The sequence below is a fragment of the Aotus nancymaae genome, unplaced genomic scaffold (assembly GCF_030222135.1).
Source record: "Aotus nancymaae isolate 86718 unplaced genomic scaffold, 86718_ANA_hifiasm-v0.15.2.pri h1tg000051l, whole genome shotgun sequence".
NCBI lineage: Eukaryota > Metazoa > Chordata > Mammalia > Primates > Aotidae > Aotus > Aotus nancymaae.
This window is the reverse complement of record NW_026988465.1, coordinates 24,714,555-24,734,393: the sequence shown is the minus strand read 5'-3', so window position 1 is coordinate 24,734,393 and position 19,839 is coordinate 24,714,555. Positions and strand designations below refer to the sequence as shown.

Sequence of the window (19,839 nt, the reverse complement as noted above, 5' to 3'; positions counted from 1 at the left end):
CTATACTATTGATTCTATTTTCAGTAATTATTTTCAATAAGGGTAGAATAGACATCTTAGATCAACCCTGATGCTTAAAACAACTAGAAAACAATCTGGTTGAAACTGTAGGGGAGCAAAGACTCCCTCTGCCCTCTGAGGGTTTGATAATTAAGTGTATGAAATAAATTGACAGCAGGCAGATTAATAAAAGATGAAAAAAATTTATTTTGTGCATGGAGTTATCACATGAAAGAGAAGTGAATGCCCCCAAATCCCCTGAGATCTAGAAGTTTATATACTCTCAGAGGGAAGAGAGGAAGAGGGACGTAGGCAATGTAGGGGAGAGGAAATTATTTTGGGGAAAGATGAATGGGTCCTCTAAAGAATAGATGACTGTGACAAAGTTTATCTTGCATAATATCAATTTCTAGTCTCCTCCCCTGTGATACAAATTAATCTTCTCTGGGTGACGAGATTGATTGGGAGGGGACAGATGACACTCGAGTTCCTTTTGGAGGGACTGTCTGTATGCAAATATGGGGAATTCAGAGAAAGTTCCACCTTGTATTTGCTGTTCCCTAAGTCCGTTCAGTGACATATTTTGAGGTGGCATTTCCTGAACTTCTTCAAAACTCTCAGGCAGCTTTCAAGACAAGGAAGAACTACATGCCAAGAATCTGCAAAGGAAAAAAATCCAGAGTATTTTGCAGCTGGGAAATAATGAAGGAGGAAACTTTCCATATTATAAATCATCTCTAATATATATAAAAGTGAAATAGCAAGATAGAGAAAATTGTTATATAGTACATTACTGTTTAATAGAAGGGTATTAAGAATACATACATATATGCTTATAATAAACAACAGAAGGATATTTCATAACATTTAAAATTATTACTCTAAGGTAAGAGAGGCTATTAGGATGGAGGAGAAAGATCGCTTTGGATATAATTTTATTTGATCTTGGGATTATATAACAATATTTTATGTAATGGTAGAACCAAATATTAAAAGATCCAATCCCTAAATATCAACAGCAAAATGAAGTAAATGGAATTGTATATCAAGATCATAAGTGTACAGAAAGGAATACTCCAAATACTTTGAAAAATAGTTATTTGAACATAAATGAACATTTTTAGTGTGGTGTATACCCTAAGGCAGCAGTTCTCAAATCTTCTGGTCTCATGACCCACTTACACTTTTTTTTTTTCCTTTTGAGACAGAGTCTTGCTCTGTCACCCAGGCTAGAGTGCAGTGGCATGATCTCGGCTCACTGCAACCTCCGCCTACCGGGTTCAAGCAATTCTCCTGCCTCAGCCTCCTAAGTAGCTGGGATTACAGGTGCCACTGTGCCTGGCTGATTTTTGTATTTTTAGTACAGATGGGGTTTCACCATCTTGGCCAGGCTGGTCTCGAACTACTGACTTCATGATCCACCCCACCTTGGCCTCTCAAAGTGCAGGGATTATAGGCATGAGCCACCACGCCAGGCCCGCTTACATGCCTATAAAGTAATTAAGTGATGCAGAGCATAATTTGAGCATTAGAGTTTGGATGCCAGCAATGACAGTCATTAAAATGAAATATGCTGTCCTGACATAACATTTCAGTGAACAAAGAACCATGGAGTTTTCCAGGGAGCTCTCTTTTGAGCCTTGATCTACAGCAGGTTAGGTGGTGGAACTTTGAGATCAAAAGAATTTTGTTTCTGTAGGTTATAACTATTGACATTTACCATATTATATAGTAATAAAAAAATTGGCTAATTCATTTAAAAAACTCATTTTATGTTAGCAAGCATATTTTATGAAAAATAGCTATATGTTTAATAAAAAGAAAAGTGACACTGTTTTACATTTTTGCAAATCTCTCTAGTGTCTTGTTTAATAAAAGACAGTTGAATTCTTATATTTGCTTAGGCATGCAATCTATTGCAATATATGTCACGTGAAAATAATAATGAAAAAGAAAAAGAAGTGTCAGAATTAGTATGAAATAATTTTAGCTTCACAGACCCACTAAAAAGGTCTCAGGGACCTCAGGGGTCTCCAGACCACATTTTGAGAACCACTGCAATTGTTGCCATTATAGAAATCACTGTCCTTAGTACCAAAAAGGAAGCGAACACTTTTTAAAAGTTATTTTCTTAGTAACCATATTGTTGGTGACACTGGAGGGGATGGCTATGGCAGAAGCTGATGCAGATGATAATTTGAGAATGCCTTGGGAATTAGAGTTTGGATTCCCAGCAATGAGAGTCATTAAAATGAAATATGATCTTCTAAAATAACATTTCAGTGAACAAAGCACCAAGGAGTTTTCCAGGGAACTCTATTTTGAGCCTTGATCTACAGCTTAGGAGGAGGTGGAGCTTTCCCCAAGGTAAATACAACAGAACCTTACAAATGCAAGGATGGGAGCCTCCTGGAGAACATGATGGTCATCAGAGATGTAGGGCACAAGGACCTAGGGGAAGACAAATCCTAGACCACAGTGTAAGTTTATCATTCAGCTCATCATAGTGTTTGTTCCAATTGAATTGCTGGCATTTTACATGCTGAATCTATTCTAATTGACGACTGCAATTGTTCTATTTAATTAAAATTCTCCAATTAGCAATACTTACACAGTGAGGATTCTTTCAGGCTTTCTTGCCTCCCGCCTGCCCTAACTTATTTTGTATTGCTTCTCTAGACATCTGAGATCATCCTCACTTTGTGTCAGCATGATGTCCTACACTCATTAGGATTTCCTATTCCCCAAAACTTGTGATTGGATCCTCTTCAAGAACTTTGGGTTCTTGACTAGATACTGAAAATCTCTACTCTGGGGTTTATGTTAGATTGTTTTCTGTGTGCCCTGATGCACCTGGCTGACCTGGGGGACTTTGAGATGATTTTTTAATAACACATTTAAAATATTAATTTTTTTTTCTTTTTTCCTCCTCTTTCACATATCAAAGAAGACTCTTTTTAAAGGATGGGTGCATGTTACTCCTTTCACTAGAAGTCCTTTGCCTTCCTAAAAAGTTTTCCTTTTTAAATCTAACTTACTTTTCTTCCCAATCTAAAAGCTTCATTTGTCTGTGTCATAAAAAATATTCCATTATCAAGGTTAATTTGCTATATTACAAGTTGTTGATTTAATGAATGTGTTTAAAGAACAATATTATTTAAAATTTTAGAAAGCACATAATGGACTTTTATCCACGTACATATTAAAGTCACACTACTGACTTTAGAACCAACTAGTAAAAGATACTAGTATACTTGAATTATAATGTATTTTAGGTGCAACTCCATATATATTCACATCACATGTACAAAATTCTAATGTTAAAGTAATTGAGATGTAAATTTACAGGTTTTGTTTTTCTTTGAAAAGTACAGAGACTTTAGAAGTTATCATTACACGACATCCTCGTTCTATGTAAAACCTGAATTTTTGCATGACTAGGCCATGCCTATACTCTCAGTTTTATATTCTGTACTAATTCTACTATTAAAGGCAACATAATATAAAACATAATCTTAAGAAATTAAAACACACATACACAAGTCCCTTAATTTATTAATGGATACTTTTCTTCATTCTAAGCATCTGAAGAAATCCTCTGGAAAACAGTTCATATCTTTGTTTTAGTGTAACATATTAAACTAAAATTACTATTTTAAAAGTGTGTTTTATATAATATGGCTTCCACAACTATACAGGCCATACTTATTCAGCTTTGAATGTGAGGCTTTAAGCAAAAATTCAGTTTCTCTCCTTTCCATAATGCAAGACCACAGCCTGAGAGACTTTTTTTTTTTTCCACACCAGGATATATGACAGGAAAGAACTGAGAGACATTTAATGGGCAACCACTAGTTTATATCTTGGGAATTTGCAAATTAAACAAATTAGGTCACCTCTGTGCATCTTCATGCAACCTGAACAAATGGGAAATACTGCAGTAAGTGGTTAATTGGTAGAATAGTGTTGTTTTTGTTCTTGAGTAACAAGATATGTTTCCAAAGTTTAGTAGCTAAATAGGTAAGAAATACAGAAACAACAACAAAAAGAAATACAGAAACAACTATGTATTGCTTTTTAATTCTTGTTTTTTACAATGATGGCAATCCATAATGTTACTTGTTATTTAATCATTCTATAAGAATGTTATTTAGTTTTTTCAGTAATTAAAAAGATAGCTCTGGAAGCTTCCATAGACTTATCCATAAATCTGTTACTGTTTTGACTTCATATCACTTTTAAAGGTTGTGTACACTTTTTTGTTTTGTTTTGTTTTTTTAAGTAACATGGTCCAGCTATTTGCCCCAGCTGAAATGCAGTGGGGCAATCCTAGCTCACTGCAGCGTTGAACTCCTGGGCTCATGCTATCTTCCTACCTTGGTCTCCCAAGTAGCTGGGACTACAGACAAAAAGCACCTTGCCTAGCTTCACTTTTAAAGGATTTAGAATCTAATCTTTCTCTGGTTTTAGATTGCTTTATACAAAATTCAATTGTGTTTTGTTGGAAAAATTCCTCTGCTTTGGGATTTTGGCAGTGATCCTCTTAGCAATGGTAATGGGCAAAACAAAAGGCTTTTGATTTTGTTGAAATGCGTTCAATAGACTACACTTAAGCAACGGCACAAAGAAACCTCCTAGAGCAAAGGAGTAAAGAAATTATTGGTGAAACTCTGAATCTTGGAAGGGAACTCAAAAGATCATCTTATTAAACTTTACCTTTACTTACAGTCGAAGGAATGAAAACCTGAAGCATTGGTGAAAAGCAGTCTGTCACACCAGAACCCAGGTCTCTGGGATTCCTGTCCAGTATTGTGTGATTGTGTGTGTGTGTGTGTGTGTGTGTGTGTGTGTGTGTAGGAGAAAAAGTGGGGGGGGGTAGGACAAAAGGGAGACAGGAAGCACAGTTCTCTCGTTCAGCATATATGTATTGAGTGCCTACTATATGTCAGCGATACACCAATAAATAATATGGATTGTAACCCATACTTACTTTTATAAATGAGCAATTCCATTTTAAAAGATAAATATGCTTTTAGTTAGTAAAACACAGGCAAACATGCTTGTTTTAAGTAGACATAAGTAGTTAGTAAATAGAGCATATGTTGTTAAATAAAAATGTAAGGGATGGAAGAGTCAAAAGATACTAATGTTCATGAGACACAAAATATATGAAAGGAGCCACATATTCAGAATTCACAGATACATGAGACGTCAAAGCACTGACTCATTATTCATGAGGCCCTGAATCACCTGCACACTGGAGACACCGTAAGTTCCCTACTTCAGAAACAAAAATAAAATCCATGGCTGTTCAGTTAACTAATTGGTTGGGACCAGGCATATATATCTCTGTGTCTATCAAACAGGCTGATTCAGTGATGTAAGACAGATCACATATAGGGAAATTGCTCACACTTGATTCAGATAGTGTGGTTCTTCCAACTCGCACACTAAACTGTTAACTTGCTCGCCTTTTTCCCCTTGCTGTTTGGTGTGTTTTTTAATGAAGCTGTGATTTGAGCATTTCACTGCATAGTCTGCAAACCTATTTGTGCTGTGTCCTCTGGGAGAGCTTGCATGGGACTGTACTTGGAGCCTATCAGGGCACCAAGGTAATTTCCCACATGGTACCAATAAGGACCCTCCATCATAACCAAAATGTGGAAGAGTTACCTCTGGACAGCACCTTGCAGGAAATGAGGGAAAAATGCTGCAGGTGTGTTCCAGACAGAGGTAAAATAAAGTACAGGGGCTCACAGAGAGAGACACAATGCTCAGCAGTTTGAGGAACATCAAAGCAGCCAGGGTGGCTGGAATAGAGGAAGCAAGTGAGACAGCCCTAGGAGATGAGGCCAACTATATCACTGGGGCCAGAGTATGCAAAACCTCACAGGGCAAGGTAAAGACTTTGAAAGTTTCTGAGTCAAGGAGCAGGCAATCTGACTGAACATTTTGAAAGGCTCTCTGGATGCTGAGGGAGCACAGACTAGACAGGCACAGAGATAGGAGCAGGTGCGACAGATGGAAGATACCCAATAATCAGAAGGCAGGAGGTGGGTACAGAGCAGGTCAGCACTGGCAGTAGGAAGTAAAGGGCTCCCAGTCTGGATAGTTTATCCCTAGATTACTGCCAAAGGGGTCTTGTTTCATAGTCTCTTACTCTGTTCATTTCTGCCCAATTAAAATCTCTAAAATGCTTTTTCCTTTTTAAAAACACTTTTCAAAACAATGCTTTCCTTTCCACACAAATCTAAACTAATCCGCCTGAACATTGTGTTTCTTGAGCTCTGAAAGATGGTGCCTGTTTTGTTGAAGAATGTGTCCATTCTGTCCCATCCCTCTGAATTAGGACACACCACACTTAATCCTGGTATATCAATTGTGTATATCAGTAAGGCTTCTTTAGTTGTCATCTGTTATGATGTATGTCCTTTAGGACAGTGACCATGTTCTTTTGTATTGACTGTTTCTCCAAGGACACATTCAATGATAATCAAGTTCCTTCCTCCATGCCTCCCCTATCCCCATACACACATTTAGTTTCATTCCCTTCCTTCTAGTCTGGCACAACATGTCAGTAAACAGGACACAAGACCAGAAAGCAAATTCTGAGCTGTGGGGAATCTGTCTCAGAATAAGCAATTGCAGTACGCCTTATTCCCAGAACATGTTCTTGCTCCACGACCAGCAATAAAGTTCCAAGAAGAATTTGTCAACATCTCTCTGACTGACTTAACACAGTGAAGACATACCTATTTAAGGGGTATTGCTGGTGGCCAGAGGACAGAAGCTATTGAGACCTCTGCAGTGAGGTACCTGTTGCAAAGCCCTACCAAGAAGGGGGCTGTTGGGAACTCATTCTTCATTGGGATCAGCATGGTTCTGTATTACATTTTTAGAAGAGTTGAGTTTCCATATGTTCTTAAGGTCCAGGGTGTATACAGGAGCTCTAGTATCACAGTGGACCCCACAGAAGTGGCCAACTACTTACACTTCAATATCCTTCTCTGCTTTTTTATCAGGCTAAAGCTGAATGTGAATCTGATAGCTGCTGCCTTAGTTCACACACAATATTCTCCTAGACATCTTCTTTCCTGCTGACAATTCCTAAGTTATTCAAGTAGTTCCTGATGGCTCAAACTTACATACAGACATATAGGTGCAGAAATATAGACATCTATCTATATTCTCTGAATGTTTAATAAGGAGTCACTTCACTATTCTTTATTCTGGCCTGGAGAATGTGTTTAGGTAACTTAAACCTAAATCCTCTTCTCACTTTCTCTTCTGGATTTTAACTACAGATTCCTCCATTCCATAAAACAAACCAATAACAGAATTTCCTGCTGATTATCTGCATCAATGGAGAGGCTCAAAGGCACCTGTGCTATGAAAAATGGTGCTGAAAAAACTCAAATGTATAATGAATTTGCCATCCTCATAAAAAAGTATTTTTATGGTGAGAGGAGATGATACATAAATGAAAAACATATAACCTCTGTTCTAACAGAGAGAGGAGTATACACACATACACATACATAACATATATACAAAATCTACATATGCATACACACACAGCCTCCAGAGAGATGTTACAAAGATTGTGTGGGAAGCTAAACAGAAATTTATAAGAGCTAGAGGAGCTGAAGGAAGACAGCTCAGCTAGGCCCTAATAGAGAGGACTTCAGAGAGTGAGACTTGCGTGAACTTTGGAGGATAAGTTAGGATTTAGATAGATAAAGAAGTAGGGAGAAAGAACATTTAATTAAATGGATTTCATGAAGTCTGAATTGTATCAGTTCTGTGCTAAATGCAGGTTCAATACATCAAATAATGTAAAGAAACCAACTGCAATGAAGCACCATCAAGATCCTCCAAGCACTTCCTAGGAATCAGGATTCTTGGTTTAGCGTTTTAGTCTACAGATTGAGAAGCAAGGGTACCTGGAGATTAGTTGCTGACTCTTAATTTTAGCCCAAATCTTGAGCTTTCTGAATCCGTGGGCCTTCTTAATACCCTTGGTCAGTCTTCTTTTTCTCTTCCTTAAGAGAGGAGGAGGAGTGAATAATATTTAGAGAATGAATGATATTAACAGAAACACTATTAGGTTTGGGTTTCTCATCTATAAGTTTTCCTTTATGACAAACTATGCAATGCTTGTAACTTGTTTTTACACAGGGGTTTTTATCCTATCACATTTTCCAATATAGTATTTGATACCTAAATTTAATATATGTAACATATATTTAAAGTTTAAATCAAATTATATCAAATACCCATGATCAAACATCTAACTCAAAACTGGAGTATTAGCAACAACTTGTATTTATCTCTGTGTTTTTCCCCATCCCCTTGTCCTGCCTTTATCACTGAGATAGCAACTGCCAGGTATTTTTAAAAACTCTCTTAAAAGTTTTCATCATCACACATATATGTATACTTATGCTATATAAGTGTTTCTATATACACTTCAACGATGTATAATTTGATTTTATTTTCATTTTACTTTATATACTTATTTATTTATTTTAGAGACAGAATCTCAGCATGTTGCCTAGGCTGGTCTTGAACTCCTGAGCTCAAGCAATCCTCCCACCTCAGCCTCCCAAAGTGCTAGGATTACAGGTGTGAGCCACCATGCCTGACCATGGTTTTATTTTTGAGTTTTAAAAAATGGTATTATATATGAACCTTCTGAAACTTATGTTTCTAAAACTCAACCGTGTACTGTGTGTAGCATTTTTTCCCATTATTATATGGCTCCTGCTGCATTTGTGCAGAATATTTTCTCATGTAAACAGCTAGAGGTCAAATAGTTGGGTCACTGGAGTGCACTTACTATATAAAAAATAGCATCAAAAACCTTCAGCAAATACAATTCAATGTTGAAGAGTTCCCACACTAATTCCCAGCAAAGACCAAAATAGTTTTAAATGTGCCATTCCTAAGGGCTTAAAATGAAGAGACTGATTTTGATTTCCTGAGTTGGGGGTATGGGAAAACAACGGAGAACACCCCTTTCTCCTGCTCTGTTTTTTTTCTTTTAAAATTTCTTCCAATTAAGAGAGTTACAGTAAATGCAAGTGACACAGAAAGAAAACATGGAGCAGACCCTAACAGAAAAGGTAGGGAATAGAGACTATGTTCATAAATAGGAATTCCACATAAGAGACATATGTGAGTGAGTAAAACAGCAAGATTCCTCCCAGAAACTTGCACTTCCAATAATTTTCCTAATTAGAACACTCACCAGATTAAACGGTGGTCAAGTTTCAAACTGCCCACGTGGCATCAGGATTGGCCACTGACATCAACTGGGCCCGACTGACGTGTAGGACGCTGTAAACTGGGTTCAAACTTTTTTCTGCTGCCTTTCTATCTTAACATTTAGGAAATTCAAACTGGGGACCAGGGAGGAGAAATAGCGCCACTCAAAACAAGTCGACTTGTACATTTGTGTGTGTGCCAACTGCTTATTACTAAAGGACACATGAAGTTTAGGGACGCAGCGCCAGAAGCATTGTGGATTTTACCAGCTGACACTTAAATACTAGATTTCCTTTGGGGTTAAAAGAAATTGGATTTTCCCTTTACTAGGTTTGTCTGATGATAAACCTGATCCTTCTTCATAGAAACCGATACAAAATGGTCTCAAGCTTTGCTGCAGTATGCAGTGCAGATTTTTTTTTTTTTTTTTTTTTTCTTGAGACCGGAGTCTTGCTTTATCGCCCAGGCGCTGGAGTGCAATGGCTCCATCTCGGCTGACTGCAACCTCCGCCTCCCGGGTTCAAGCGATTCTCCTGCCTCAGCCTCCCGAGTAGCTGGGATTACAGGCGCCCGCCACCATGCCCAGCTAATTTTTTGTTTTTAGTAGAGACGGGGTTTCACCACATTGGCCAGGATGGTCTCTAACTCCTAACCTCAGTTGATCCAGCCGCCTCGCCTTGCCAGAGTGCTGGGATTACAGGCGTCAGCTAAAATTAGTTTCTAACAAGGTTAAAATATGGAATCTTGGAAATTGTCTTTGTAGCAAGAAGTACCTGTAAAAACAGTGAGTGCCAGCCCTCTTTGGAAAGAGTGGAGGGCTCTGAAAAGAGCCTTTAGGGTTAGGTGGTAAGACGCTTACTTGGCAAGTTCACTTGGAGCTGGTGTACTTGGTGACGGCCTTGGTGCCCTCCGACACGGCGTGCTTGGCCAGCTCCCCCGGAAGCAGCAGGCGCACGGCCGTCTGGATCTCCCTGGAAGTGATGGTCGAGCGCTTGTTGTAATGCGCCAGGCGGGAAGCCTCGCCCGCGATGCGCTCGAAGATGTCGTTGACGAAGGAGTTCATGATGCCCATGGCCTTGGAGGAGATGCCGGTGTCGGGGTGCACCTGCTTCAGCACCTTGTACACGTACACGGAGTAGCTCTCCTTGCGGCTGCGCTTGCGCTTCTTGCCGTCCTTCTTCTGCGCCTTGGTCACCGCCTTCTTGGAGCCCTTCTTCGGGGCGGGAGCGGACTTTGAGGGCTCAGGCATGGCTGGAAACAACTGGCGAAAAACTGGAGAAAAACAGGAAGAATCACCGTAGCTCTGTCTACCAACTGCTCATTCGCTGCCTCTTAAGCAAATGGGACCGACAGTGAAGTCGTGTGTTTAACTAGAGGCGGGTCCTGGAAACGCATATTCGCTTTGTCCAATCAAAATACATGTTTTTCAAAACCTCAATCCCATTAGTTAAAGCGAAACTGTAGTCTTAACCAGTGGCATAGCACAGTTTTCGCGACCGGTATCGAGTATAAGTAGCGGAGCTCTGGCGACCATACCCCAGCCAAGCCATTGATTGATTCTTCGCCATGTCTGGACGCGGCAAGCAGGGAGGCAAAGCCCGCGCCAAGGCCAAGACCCGCTCTTCTCGCGCTGGTCTCCAGTTCCCTGTGGGCCGCGTGCACCGCCTGCTCCGCAAGGGCAACTACGCCGAGCGGGTCGGGGCCGGCGCGCCGGTCTACCTGGCGGCGGTGCTGGAGTACCTGACCGCCGAGATCCTGGAGCTGGCGGGCAACGCGGCCCGTGACAACAAGAAGACCCGCATCATCCCGCGCCACCTGCAGCTGGCCATCCGCAACGACGAGGAGCTCAACAAGCTGCTGGGCAAGGTCACCATCGCGCAGGGCGGCGTCCTGCCCAACATCCAGGCCGTGCTGCTGCCCAAGAAGACCGAGAGCCACCACAAGGCCAAGGGCAAGTAGCGGGTTTGAAGTAACTCATTATTCATATCTTGCTTCAAACCAAAAAGGTTCTTTTCAGAGCCACCTACTTTTTCACCAAACAGCTGTGTCACCACTTTTATCTCATTGTTGAGTCATTTTGCAATGGCTTTGGAATGCTGTGTGGAGATGAAGCAAAACCAAAGGGTTTCTACACCACATTGTTTTGAGATAGACAGCAAGTAAGACACATTCGTTACATTAAGGAATAGGCGCGGCAGCTCCCCTCTGCAAAACAACCGAGACAATAGGAAAAGTGAAGCAAGAGAATAGCAAAGGGAACTGAAAGTTAGATAACGGGCAGGATAAGTAAAAGCAACGAGCACCAGTAAGGTGGACGGGAGAGTGAACCAGAAGCGAGATAACAAGCACAGGGAACCTTTTGCAGCCAAAACAAAAATGAGATGATGAAAGCAAGGACCTCGTGGCCGGCAAGATCCGGAGCAAACCAGTAAGAGGCAGCTCTTCAGAGATGTGCATGCGCATTAGAGAGGAAAAAACTATCCTTAACAAAAGGCCGTATGATGATTAGCCGCTACTTAAGGTTCATGCATATGGACTACGTATCATGCATGTATTTAGGATTATGGAATAGAGGTGATGCACAAGCCACAGAGGCCAAACTAAGCAAGCAACCTATCAATCAAAAGGGCAGACACTGGTTAGGTATTAGACAGCATTGGAAAGAGAAGAGAAAAAAAAATACACACATAAAATGACCCAAACCACACCAAGCTGATGCTGATCTCATCTCGCAGAGGCCAGTCCGCTCTCTCATTCCGAGTGTAATACTATGCGTAATAAACTTTTGCTGCTTTGCTTTGCTATCTGTGTGTGTGTCGTCCAATTCTTTGTTCGGGGCACCAAGAGCCTTGAACTGCGTGGCACCATCCGGTAACACAACCGATTTGGGAGGCTGAGGCAGGAGGATCGCTATGAGCCTAGGAATTCGAAGCCAGCCTGAGCAACATAGCAAGACCTGATATTTACAAAAGTGAAATAATTATCCGTGCCTCGTGTCTCATAGCCTGTAGTCCTAACTACTCCGGAGGCTGAGGCCAGAAGGATCACTTGAGCCCAGGAGTTCAGGGCTGCAATGAGCTATAATTGCACCACTGCAGTCCCGCCTGCGTGACAGAGCAGGAGTGTTTCAAATGAACCCACTGTCAGATATTTACTTTCTGTATTACAGAGGACTGAAAGCCAGCTAAACAGTATTTTTCAGTGTACCCGTGTTGCAGAGATAAAATTGGTAAACTGACCTTTGCTCCTCACTTGTGCTTTTATTTTATATTTCATAAGACCATGAAAGCAAAATTTGGGTATCTGACGCTTCTGCAGAATTGAATGTTTATCCATGCAAATTAAGGACCCCGAGTGTTTGGCCTATCTCTTCGAGTTTAATTGAATCTTTCTGAGCACCTATGGTGTGCCAGGCACCCTCCTAAATGGAAATACAATGTTCATCCAGATACATAAAGTGTATGTCCAAACGGACCTTCAAGTTGGCTTGGGCAAAGAATACACATCATAATGGACTGTTTATATAAATGATGGGAAAGGGTTAGGGTTAGGGTGTGAGATTACATTAGAATGTGTTACCTAAAAACAGTATGAATGATGGACATTGTAAGTCAGGTTTTTGATTGTATCATGGTCATAAAGTCCTGCTCCTGTCAGTTTTTACTGCTTCCTTTCTCTTATCAAGATCATCTCCCTCTTCAGATCACCAAGCCCTCCCAGCTAGCGAGGGCCTTCTATTCCTGTCCACCTAAACTTCTAAAAGCTACTGCCTTCCTGATAAGGACATGTTAATGAAAATGAATTTCTATAAGCATCTCTAGTCCATTGAAATACATTGATTTTTGAGTCTCTTCACGTATATTTATTTCCTAGATTTAATTATTAATTGCAGTTGCATACAAATAACATTTCTTGGACTAAAACAGCAATCACAACAACCATAAATATTACTTAAAAAAAAATTTATGATTATTTCATGTTGAGGATTCCATCCTCATTTCAATTAATTCATTTGTTCCCTTTTAAAATGTCATCTGCATTACTTATGTGTATAAATTTTCAATAATTGTTTCTGTTACAACCATCAATATTAAGTAAATGATTCAGTTGCATAGAAGGCCTATAAGATTTTTGAAATTAAAATAAATTTTTAAATAAAAGATGTTGTTATGATCATTGAAGTTGATGATAAAATTATTAGCACTTGCTTTATTTCGTTGTTTCTATTTCCTCCCAAAACCACCATCTAATAGTGAAAGCTAGCTAAATAATATTTTTCAGAGTTCGTGAGTTCCAGAAGTAAAATTCATTAAGCTAGACGGCTTGTAACTTTTGCTTTATAGTTATTATGCTTTTAGGTGTTATTTATGCAAATTCTAATCAATGTACTTATAATCAAAACACTCACAAATGCAAACTTATGTATTAAGTAAAATAAAATCTACAAGTGTGATATATCATTGTTTGTAATTCTATACACAGGTAAAGGAAAATGGAGCTGTTAGATAAGTAGCTTCAAAGTAAACTGGAGGAGGCAACGTAAACGTCAGAGGGGTCCCAGGGACAAGAACCAATGAGGAAGATCTATGCTGCCTTCTCACTTCAAGGTTTGAAATCCTTAGCACTTCAGAGCATTAACTCATCTGTGAAAAGATTGAATTAGATGATGTCCCTACTGATTTGGTGCCCTCTGAAGGTTCGTTGAAAAATCAGACAGCCATATTAATAGAAAAAAAGACATGCGCATTTACTACGTGCACAGGGAGAATCAGAGTGATTGCCCACCTCAGAATGTGGTTCAGAAGTTTATATACCATTCTAGCAAAACAGTTTCCGGGAGGTAGAAGAGGAATTCATTTGAGGGATTACCGGGGAGAATGAATGGATCAGGAAAAAGAAATTAAAATTGTGCATTATGTTGTGAAATGATCTGTTCAGGTGTGATTAAATTCATCTTACTGGGATTCACCTGGTGAGTCTGGATCATAGGGAGATAAAGGTTGGGGAGCGGGGAGAAGGTCAAAGGGACCTTGAGGCTTCTTCAATTCAGCTTGTCACCATGGCATAGTTTGGGGTGTTGATTTCTGAGCCCAACATTGACAAGTACTAAAAATAAATACTAGTTATTTAAATTAAGTCTTAATATGTTATACATAATATAGATTAGTTTATGATGTATTAACATGTCTTAAAGTGTAATAGAAATATAAAATATTTGTAAATTAGTTATAAAGAAAAATATGGCGGGGCACAGTGGCTCACGCCTGTAATCCCAGCATGTTGGGAGGCTGAGGCAGGTGTTCAAGTTCAGGAGTTCATGACCAGACTGGCCGACATAGTGAAACCCCATCTCTACTAAGAATACAAAAAGTAGCTGGGCCTGGTGGCTGGCACCTGCAGTCCCAGCTATTCAAGAGTCTTGGGCAGGAGAATTGCTTCAACCTGGGAGGTAGAAGTTGCAGTGAGCCGAGACTGCACCACTGCACTCTAGCCTGGGAGACAGAGCAAGACTCCATCTCAAAAAAATAAAAAAATAAAATAAAAAAAAAGAACAAAAACATAAACAGAGGTAGGCTTTGTGCTTGATATTTTATGTAAATTACCTCCTTTTTTTTTTTTAAGATGAAGTTCCTGTGATGTTGCCGAGGCTGATCTCCGACTCCTGACTTTGTGCAATCCTTCCGCTTCAGCCTCCAGAGTAGCTGGGACCACAGGGAGGCCACCGAGCCTGGCCTCCATTAATTCTTACAGTAACTCTAAGAGGTAAATACTGTAGGGGTTAAGGGAAATTTCAGAGATAATCAACTGACAAAAGGCGGAATAATGGGAGAAATGACATACAAATGTATTTACGTGGACGAGGGAGAATTACAAAAAGATCACCCCACTTCCTCATGGGATATAGAAGCATATGTAAGCTTCTATAGGGGAAAGAGGAAACTTTTTTCATAGGGGAAAGAAGAAATGGGAAAAGTAAACAATTCCTTTGAGGGACAATAAAGGATTGTTAGGGAAAATAAATGGACCACAGAAAGAAATGAGCTTGTAAATGACTGTCTTTGATATTTATTAATTTATTTTATTTATTTATTTTGAGACGGAGGCTTACTCCATCACCCAAGCTGTCACCCAGGCTGGAGTGCCGTGGCACAATCTCCACTCACTGTAACCTCCACCTCTGGGATTTAAGCGATCCTCCTACCTCAGTCTCCCACGTGGCTGGGACCACAGGCGATCACCACTATACCTGGCTAATTTTTTGTATATTTTGTAGAAACGGAGATTCGCCATGTTGGCCAGGCTGGTCTCCAGCTCCTGAGCTCAAATGATCTGCCTGCCTCGGCCTTCCACAGTGCTGTGATTACAGGGAGGAGCTTGGGCATCTGGTATGTCTTGGTAATTTAAATGACACCGAGAGGCAGGGATTATCTTGAAAAATCCATATTCAGTCTTCTTTTCTACAGTAATGAAATAACAGGGAGGGGATAGAAGGCAATTCTGTTTCTTTTAGTAAGAAATTTTCTTGGTCCAATGAGGAAATGTCGAGTCCCTTCTCATGTTTGGGAAAGAGAAACAAGAGGAAGTTAGAGGGGCTTTGATTCTGAAGCTTATTTCTCAAGCTTTTCAACGTTCAAAAGCACTCAGCATACCGAAGAGCCACATTCTGGGAAGCATTCTGCACCGCAACAGTGCTGTCAGTATCCTAATCTAACTTCGTAGATGAGCAAAGGTTTTTTTAAAAAAATAAACAAGTCACCTCGAGTCTGATCGGTTACAAGGTAGCTCGGGTCTGATTGGTAAACATTTAATCTAAAATCACTTCTACTTGGTTTTTCTACTTCCAGAGTTTCAGCTCTTAACCACTTTCTAAACAAATAATTGAATAATAAGAGGCTATATTACAATAGTTACAGGAGTTTTATGATTTTCATTAAGGTTAAAAGTAATTTCAAAGTATAACCCTGTATTAGTAAAAAAGAAAGAAAAGTAAATATATGCAAAGTTGTTGCATAATGGTTGATAAAAAATCTTTAGTTGGATCATATAAAAGTGAGCTTTTAAAAACCTACAAACTGGCCGGGCGCGGTGGCTCAAGCCTATAATCCCAGCACTTTGGGAGGCCGAGGCGGGTGGATCATGAGGTCAACAGATCGAGACCATCCTGGTCAACAAGGTGAAACCTCGTCTCTACTAAAAATAAAAAATTAGCTGGGCATGGTGGCGCGTGCCTGTAGTCCCAGCTACTCAGGAGGCTGAGGCGGAAGAATTGTCTGAACCCAGGAGTCGGAGGTTGCGGTGAGCCAAGATCCCGCCATTGCACTCCAGCCTGGGTAACAAGAGCGAAACTCCGTCTCAAAAAAAAAAAAAAAAACCTACAAACTGCTGGGCGCGGTGGCTCATGCCTGTAATCCCAACACTTTGGGAGGCCCAGGTAGGCAGATCACGAGGATAAGAGATCAAGATCGTCTTGGCCAACAGGGTGAAACCCCGTCTGCACTAAAAATACAAATAATTAACTGGGCGTGGTGGCAAGTGCCTGCAGTCCCAGCTACTCGGGAGTCTGAGGCAGGAGGGTCGCTTGAGGCAAAGGATGCAGTGAGCCGAGATCGCGCCACTGCACTCCAGCCTAGCGACAGAACGGGACGCCGTATCAACAAACAAAAAAATGAACAAACAGAAAACCTACACACACCAATTTTCTAGTTATAAGAACTTGTTTTGAGGATTTTAATTCTATCCCAATTAATTCCTAAGGCTAATACACTTATGATAAAAATTTCGAAAAGATTTAATTCAAACTTCACAAAATGTCTCTAAAGCTGTCCAGAAACTTTGGTGAAACAGATTAGGAAATTTGGTAAAATGAGACTCGCAGTGCCAAATCATGAGACCTCTAATGCAATTTTAAATATTACTGTAATAAAAATTTAAATTTTGGTGTAATAAAAAAATCATACAAATTTCAATATTGGTCACAAGTAAAGAGAAAAAGTAAATTCATGTGGAACGTGGAAAACATTATTTTAAAAATACGGCCGATTAAAAAATTGCTGGAGAACTGATTAAAACTGTTAATTCCAGAGAAAGACATTAAAAATCACTTTTATCTCATAAAGAGAAATTGATTAAACCATAATCAATGTAAGGCTACAAAACGCCATATACAACACTGTATACATTTTCTTGGAAAAATACGTGCATCTGCTCAGCAAAATACTTTATCAACTGGTAGTAGGGATCTCTGTGTGATGTGCTTACAGGTTGGAGTTTCTTGATTTATTGTCCTTTTTTGTAGTTCCCACAGTATTGATGTATTTCTTCTGCATTCAAAAGCAGCTTTTTAAAGCCTCATACCGTGGTAACAAAATACTCGCCACAGTACAAAATTCAGAACACGGAAACAAGAAGCTCGCTTCTTTTTCCTCTCTTTAGGTTTGACCCTTTAGATTACCCCTCCCTCACCGGGGCGGGACTTCTTGCCTACTTCTTTCAGGTTCTCAGTTCGGTCCGCAACGGTCTCATAAAGGCGCTGCCTCGGGCCAGAGTCCTCACACAGCGTTGTGCGAGATTCGTCTTGCTCAGTATGTCTGGTCGCGGCAAAGGCGGGAAGGGTCTGGGGAAAGGTGGCGCCAAGCGTCACCGCAAGGTGCTGCGCGACAACATCCAGGGCATCACCAAGCCCGCCATCCGGCGCCTGGCTCGCCGCGGCGGCGTGAAGCGCATCTCCGGTCTCATCTACGAGGAGACCCGCGGGGTGCTCAAGGTGTTCCTGGAGAACGTGATCCGGGACGCCGTGACCTACACGGAGCACGCCAAGCGCAAGACAGTCACTGCCATGGACGTGGTGTACGCGCTCAAGCGCCAGGGCCGCACCCTCTATGGCTTCGGCGGCTGAGCGTTTCTCGTTTATCACCAAAAGGCCCTTTTCAGGGCCCCCTACTTTCTCAACGGAGGAGTGGTAACACTGGGTTTGGTTGAGCGGACATTTTGCTTGCTTCTGTAAGTTTGCAGATTAGGAAACTAATGACAGCACTCGTATGGCCACTCAGCTGTGGCCATTAATGAGTTGCAATGTGCTCTAAGTATTTGCTCCAAGCACGTTGGCTCAGTTTATAATCCCAGCGCTTCGTGAGGCCGAGGCAGGCGTATCACAAGGTCAGGAGTAAGAGACCAGCTTGGCCAACACGGTGAAACCCTGTGTCTGCTGAAAGTACAAAAAATTAGCTGGTCGTGGTGGCACGAGTTTGTAGTCCTAACCATTCCGGAGGCTGGGGCTGGAGAATCTCTTGAACCCGGGAGGCGAGGTTGCAGAGGTGAGCAGAAATCGTGCCACTGTACTCCAGGGTGGGCAACAGGAACGAAACTCCGTTCCTGTTATTTCCGTCTCGAAATAAAATGCCTTGGTTAAAAAGTTTGTGAGGCTGTTTTGTCTATGTAATAGGGCAAATACACACAGAATGTGCTATAGCAGTAACAAGTGTGGTGTGGGGAGCATCCGCCAGGCCCCTGTCTTATCAGCCAGGACAAGGACCTGTGGGGAGCATCCGCCAGGCCCCTGTCTTATCAGCCAGGACAAGGACCTGTGGGGAACCTCCGCCAGGCCTCTGTCTTATCAGCCAGAACAGGGACCTGTGGGAGGCATTTGCCAGACCTCTGTAATCCACAAGCCATGTGGTGCCCTGCAGTCTAGTCTGTTTCAAAAAGATAAATTACAGTTTACTAGAAATCAGGTGACCGGACTTTCCCAACCGCAGTGACGACAGCACTCCTTCCCCCCACCGCCCTTTCTTCCTCCTTTCTACCCTTCTTATACCGCTTTCCCCGGGTGAATAAATGAGACTTGATCAGACTCCTGTCTTGTCTCCATTCTTCGCGTCTCCTGCCCCATTTCCATCCCCACACCCTCTCCTTCGTCCTCGTTGTTTGTCCTGCAGGACGGGACAGTCTGGCGCCCAACGTGGGGTGAAGAGTATGAGGGATCCTGTGAGGGACGTCGTCGGAAGCGGCCGAACCAGAACTCAACAAGTCCAGAGAGGAGACGACGCGGGAGCCTGCTGCGGTCTCGCCCTCTGGTGAGTGGACGCCCTCTGGTGAGTGGACGACGATATCATGGGTCAGGAAATCAGTCAACATGAAATGTTCATAGAAGGACTTAGTAAGACTTTAAAGGCGCGAGGAGTAAAGGTTAAAGCTAAGCAATTATGTAAATATTTTGATTATATTAAGGACATTTGTCCCTGGTTTCCTCAGGAGGGATCGATAGATGGAAAACGGTGGAAAAGAGTTAGAGATGCCCTTCGGGACTATTATAGTACATTCGGGCCCGAGAAGGTCCCAGTAACTGCCTTTTCTTATTGGAATTTAATAGATGAAATCATTTCTCAAAGGCATTCTGACCCACTAATTGCCAATGTGATTACTCAAGGAGAAACTTGCTTACAAGGCTCAAACAAAAATGTTTCCCCGGGACCTGGGTCCCAGGGGGAGGAATTAGGATCTCCAATTGAAACAAAGGGGGACAGTAAACCAAAACCCGGGACGTTAATTTAATGTCTTTCGACAGCGACTCAG

The 19,839-nt window shown here is 41.2% G+C and overlaps 2 protein-coding genes and 1 pseudogene across 2 annotated transcripts; 2 read left to right on the top strand and 1 right to left on the bottom strand.

Moving 5' to 3' along the window:
• Positions 1–18,193, top strand: part of LOC105726413 (uncharacterized) — a 29,499-nt pseudogene extending 11,306 nt beyond the window's left edge.
• Positions 184–10,702, bottom strand: LOC105726423 (histone H2B type 1-N). The gene is made up of 2 exons (XM_012465887.3): positions 10,127–10,702; positions 184–659 (listed from the first exon to the last, which is right to left on the bottom strand). Exon 1 carries the CDS (start codon positions 10,514–10,516, stop codon positions 10,136–10,138), a length of 381 nt encoding a protein of 126 aa, XP_012321310.1. The 5' UTR covers positions 10,517–10,702; the 3' UTR covers positions 184–659; positions 10,127–10,135.
• On the top strand, positions 10,691–12,071 carry LOC105726420 (histone H2A type 1). Its single transcript, XM_012465883.2, has one exon. It carries the CDS (start codon positions 10,834–10,836, stop codon positions 11,224–11,226), a length of 393 nt encoding a protein of 130 aa, XP_012321306.1. The 5' UTR covers positions 10,691–10,833; the 3' UTR covers positions 11,227–12,071.
• Positions 18,194–19,839: the final 1,646 nt, after the last annotated feature.

Coding starts and splice junctions, on each gene's coding strand:
- LOC105726423 (XM_012465887.3), bottom strand. CDS start 10,516: ATGCCTGAGCCCTCAAAGTCCGCTCCCGCCCCGAAGAAGGGCTCCAAG.
- LOC105726420 (XM_012465883.2), top strand. CDS start 10,834: ATGTCTGGACGCGGCAAGCAGGGAGGCAAAGCCCGCGCCAAGGCCAAG.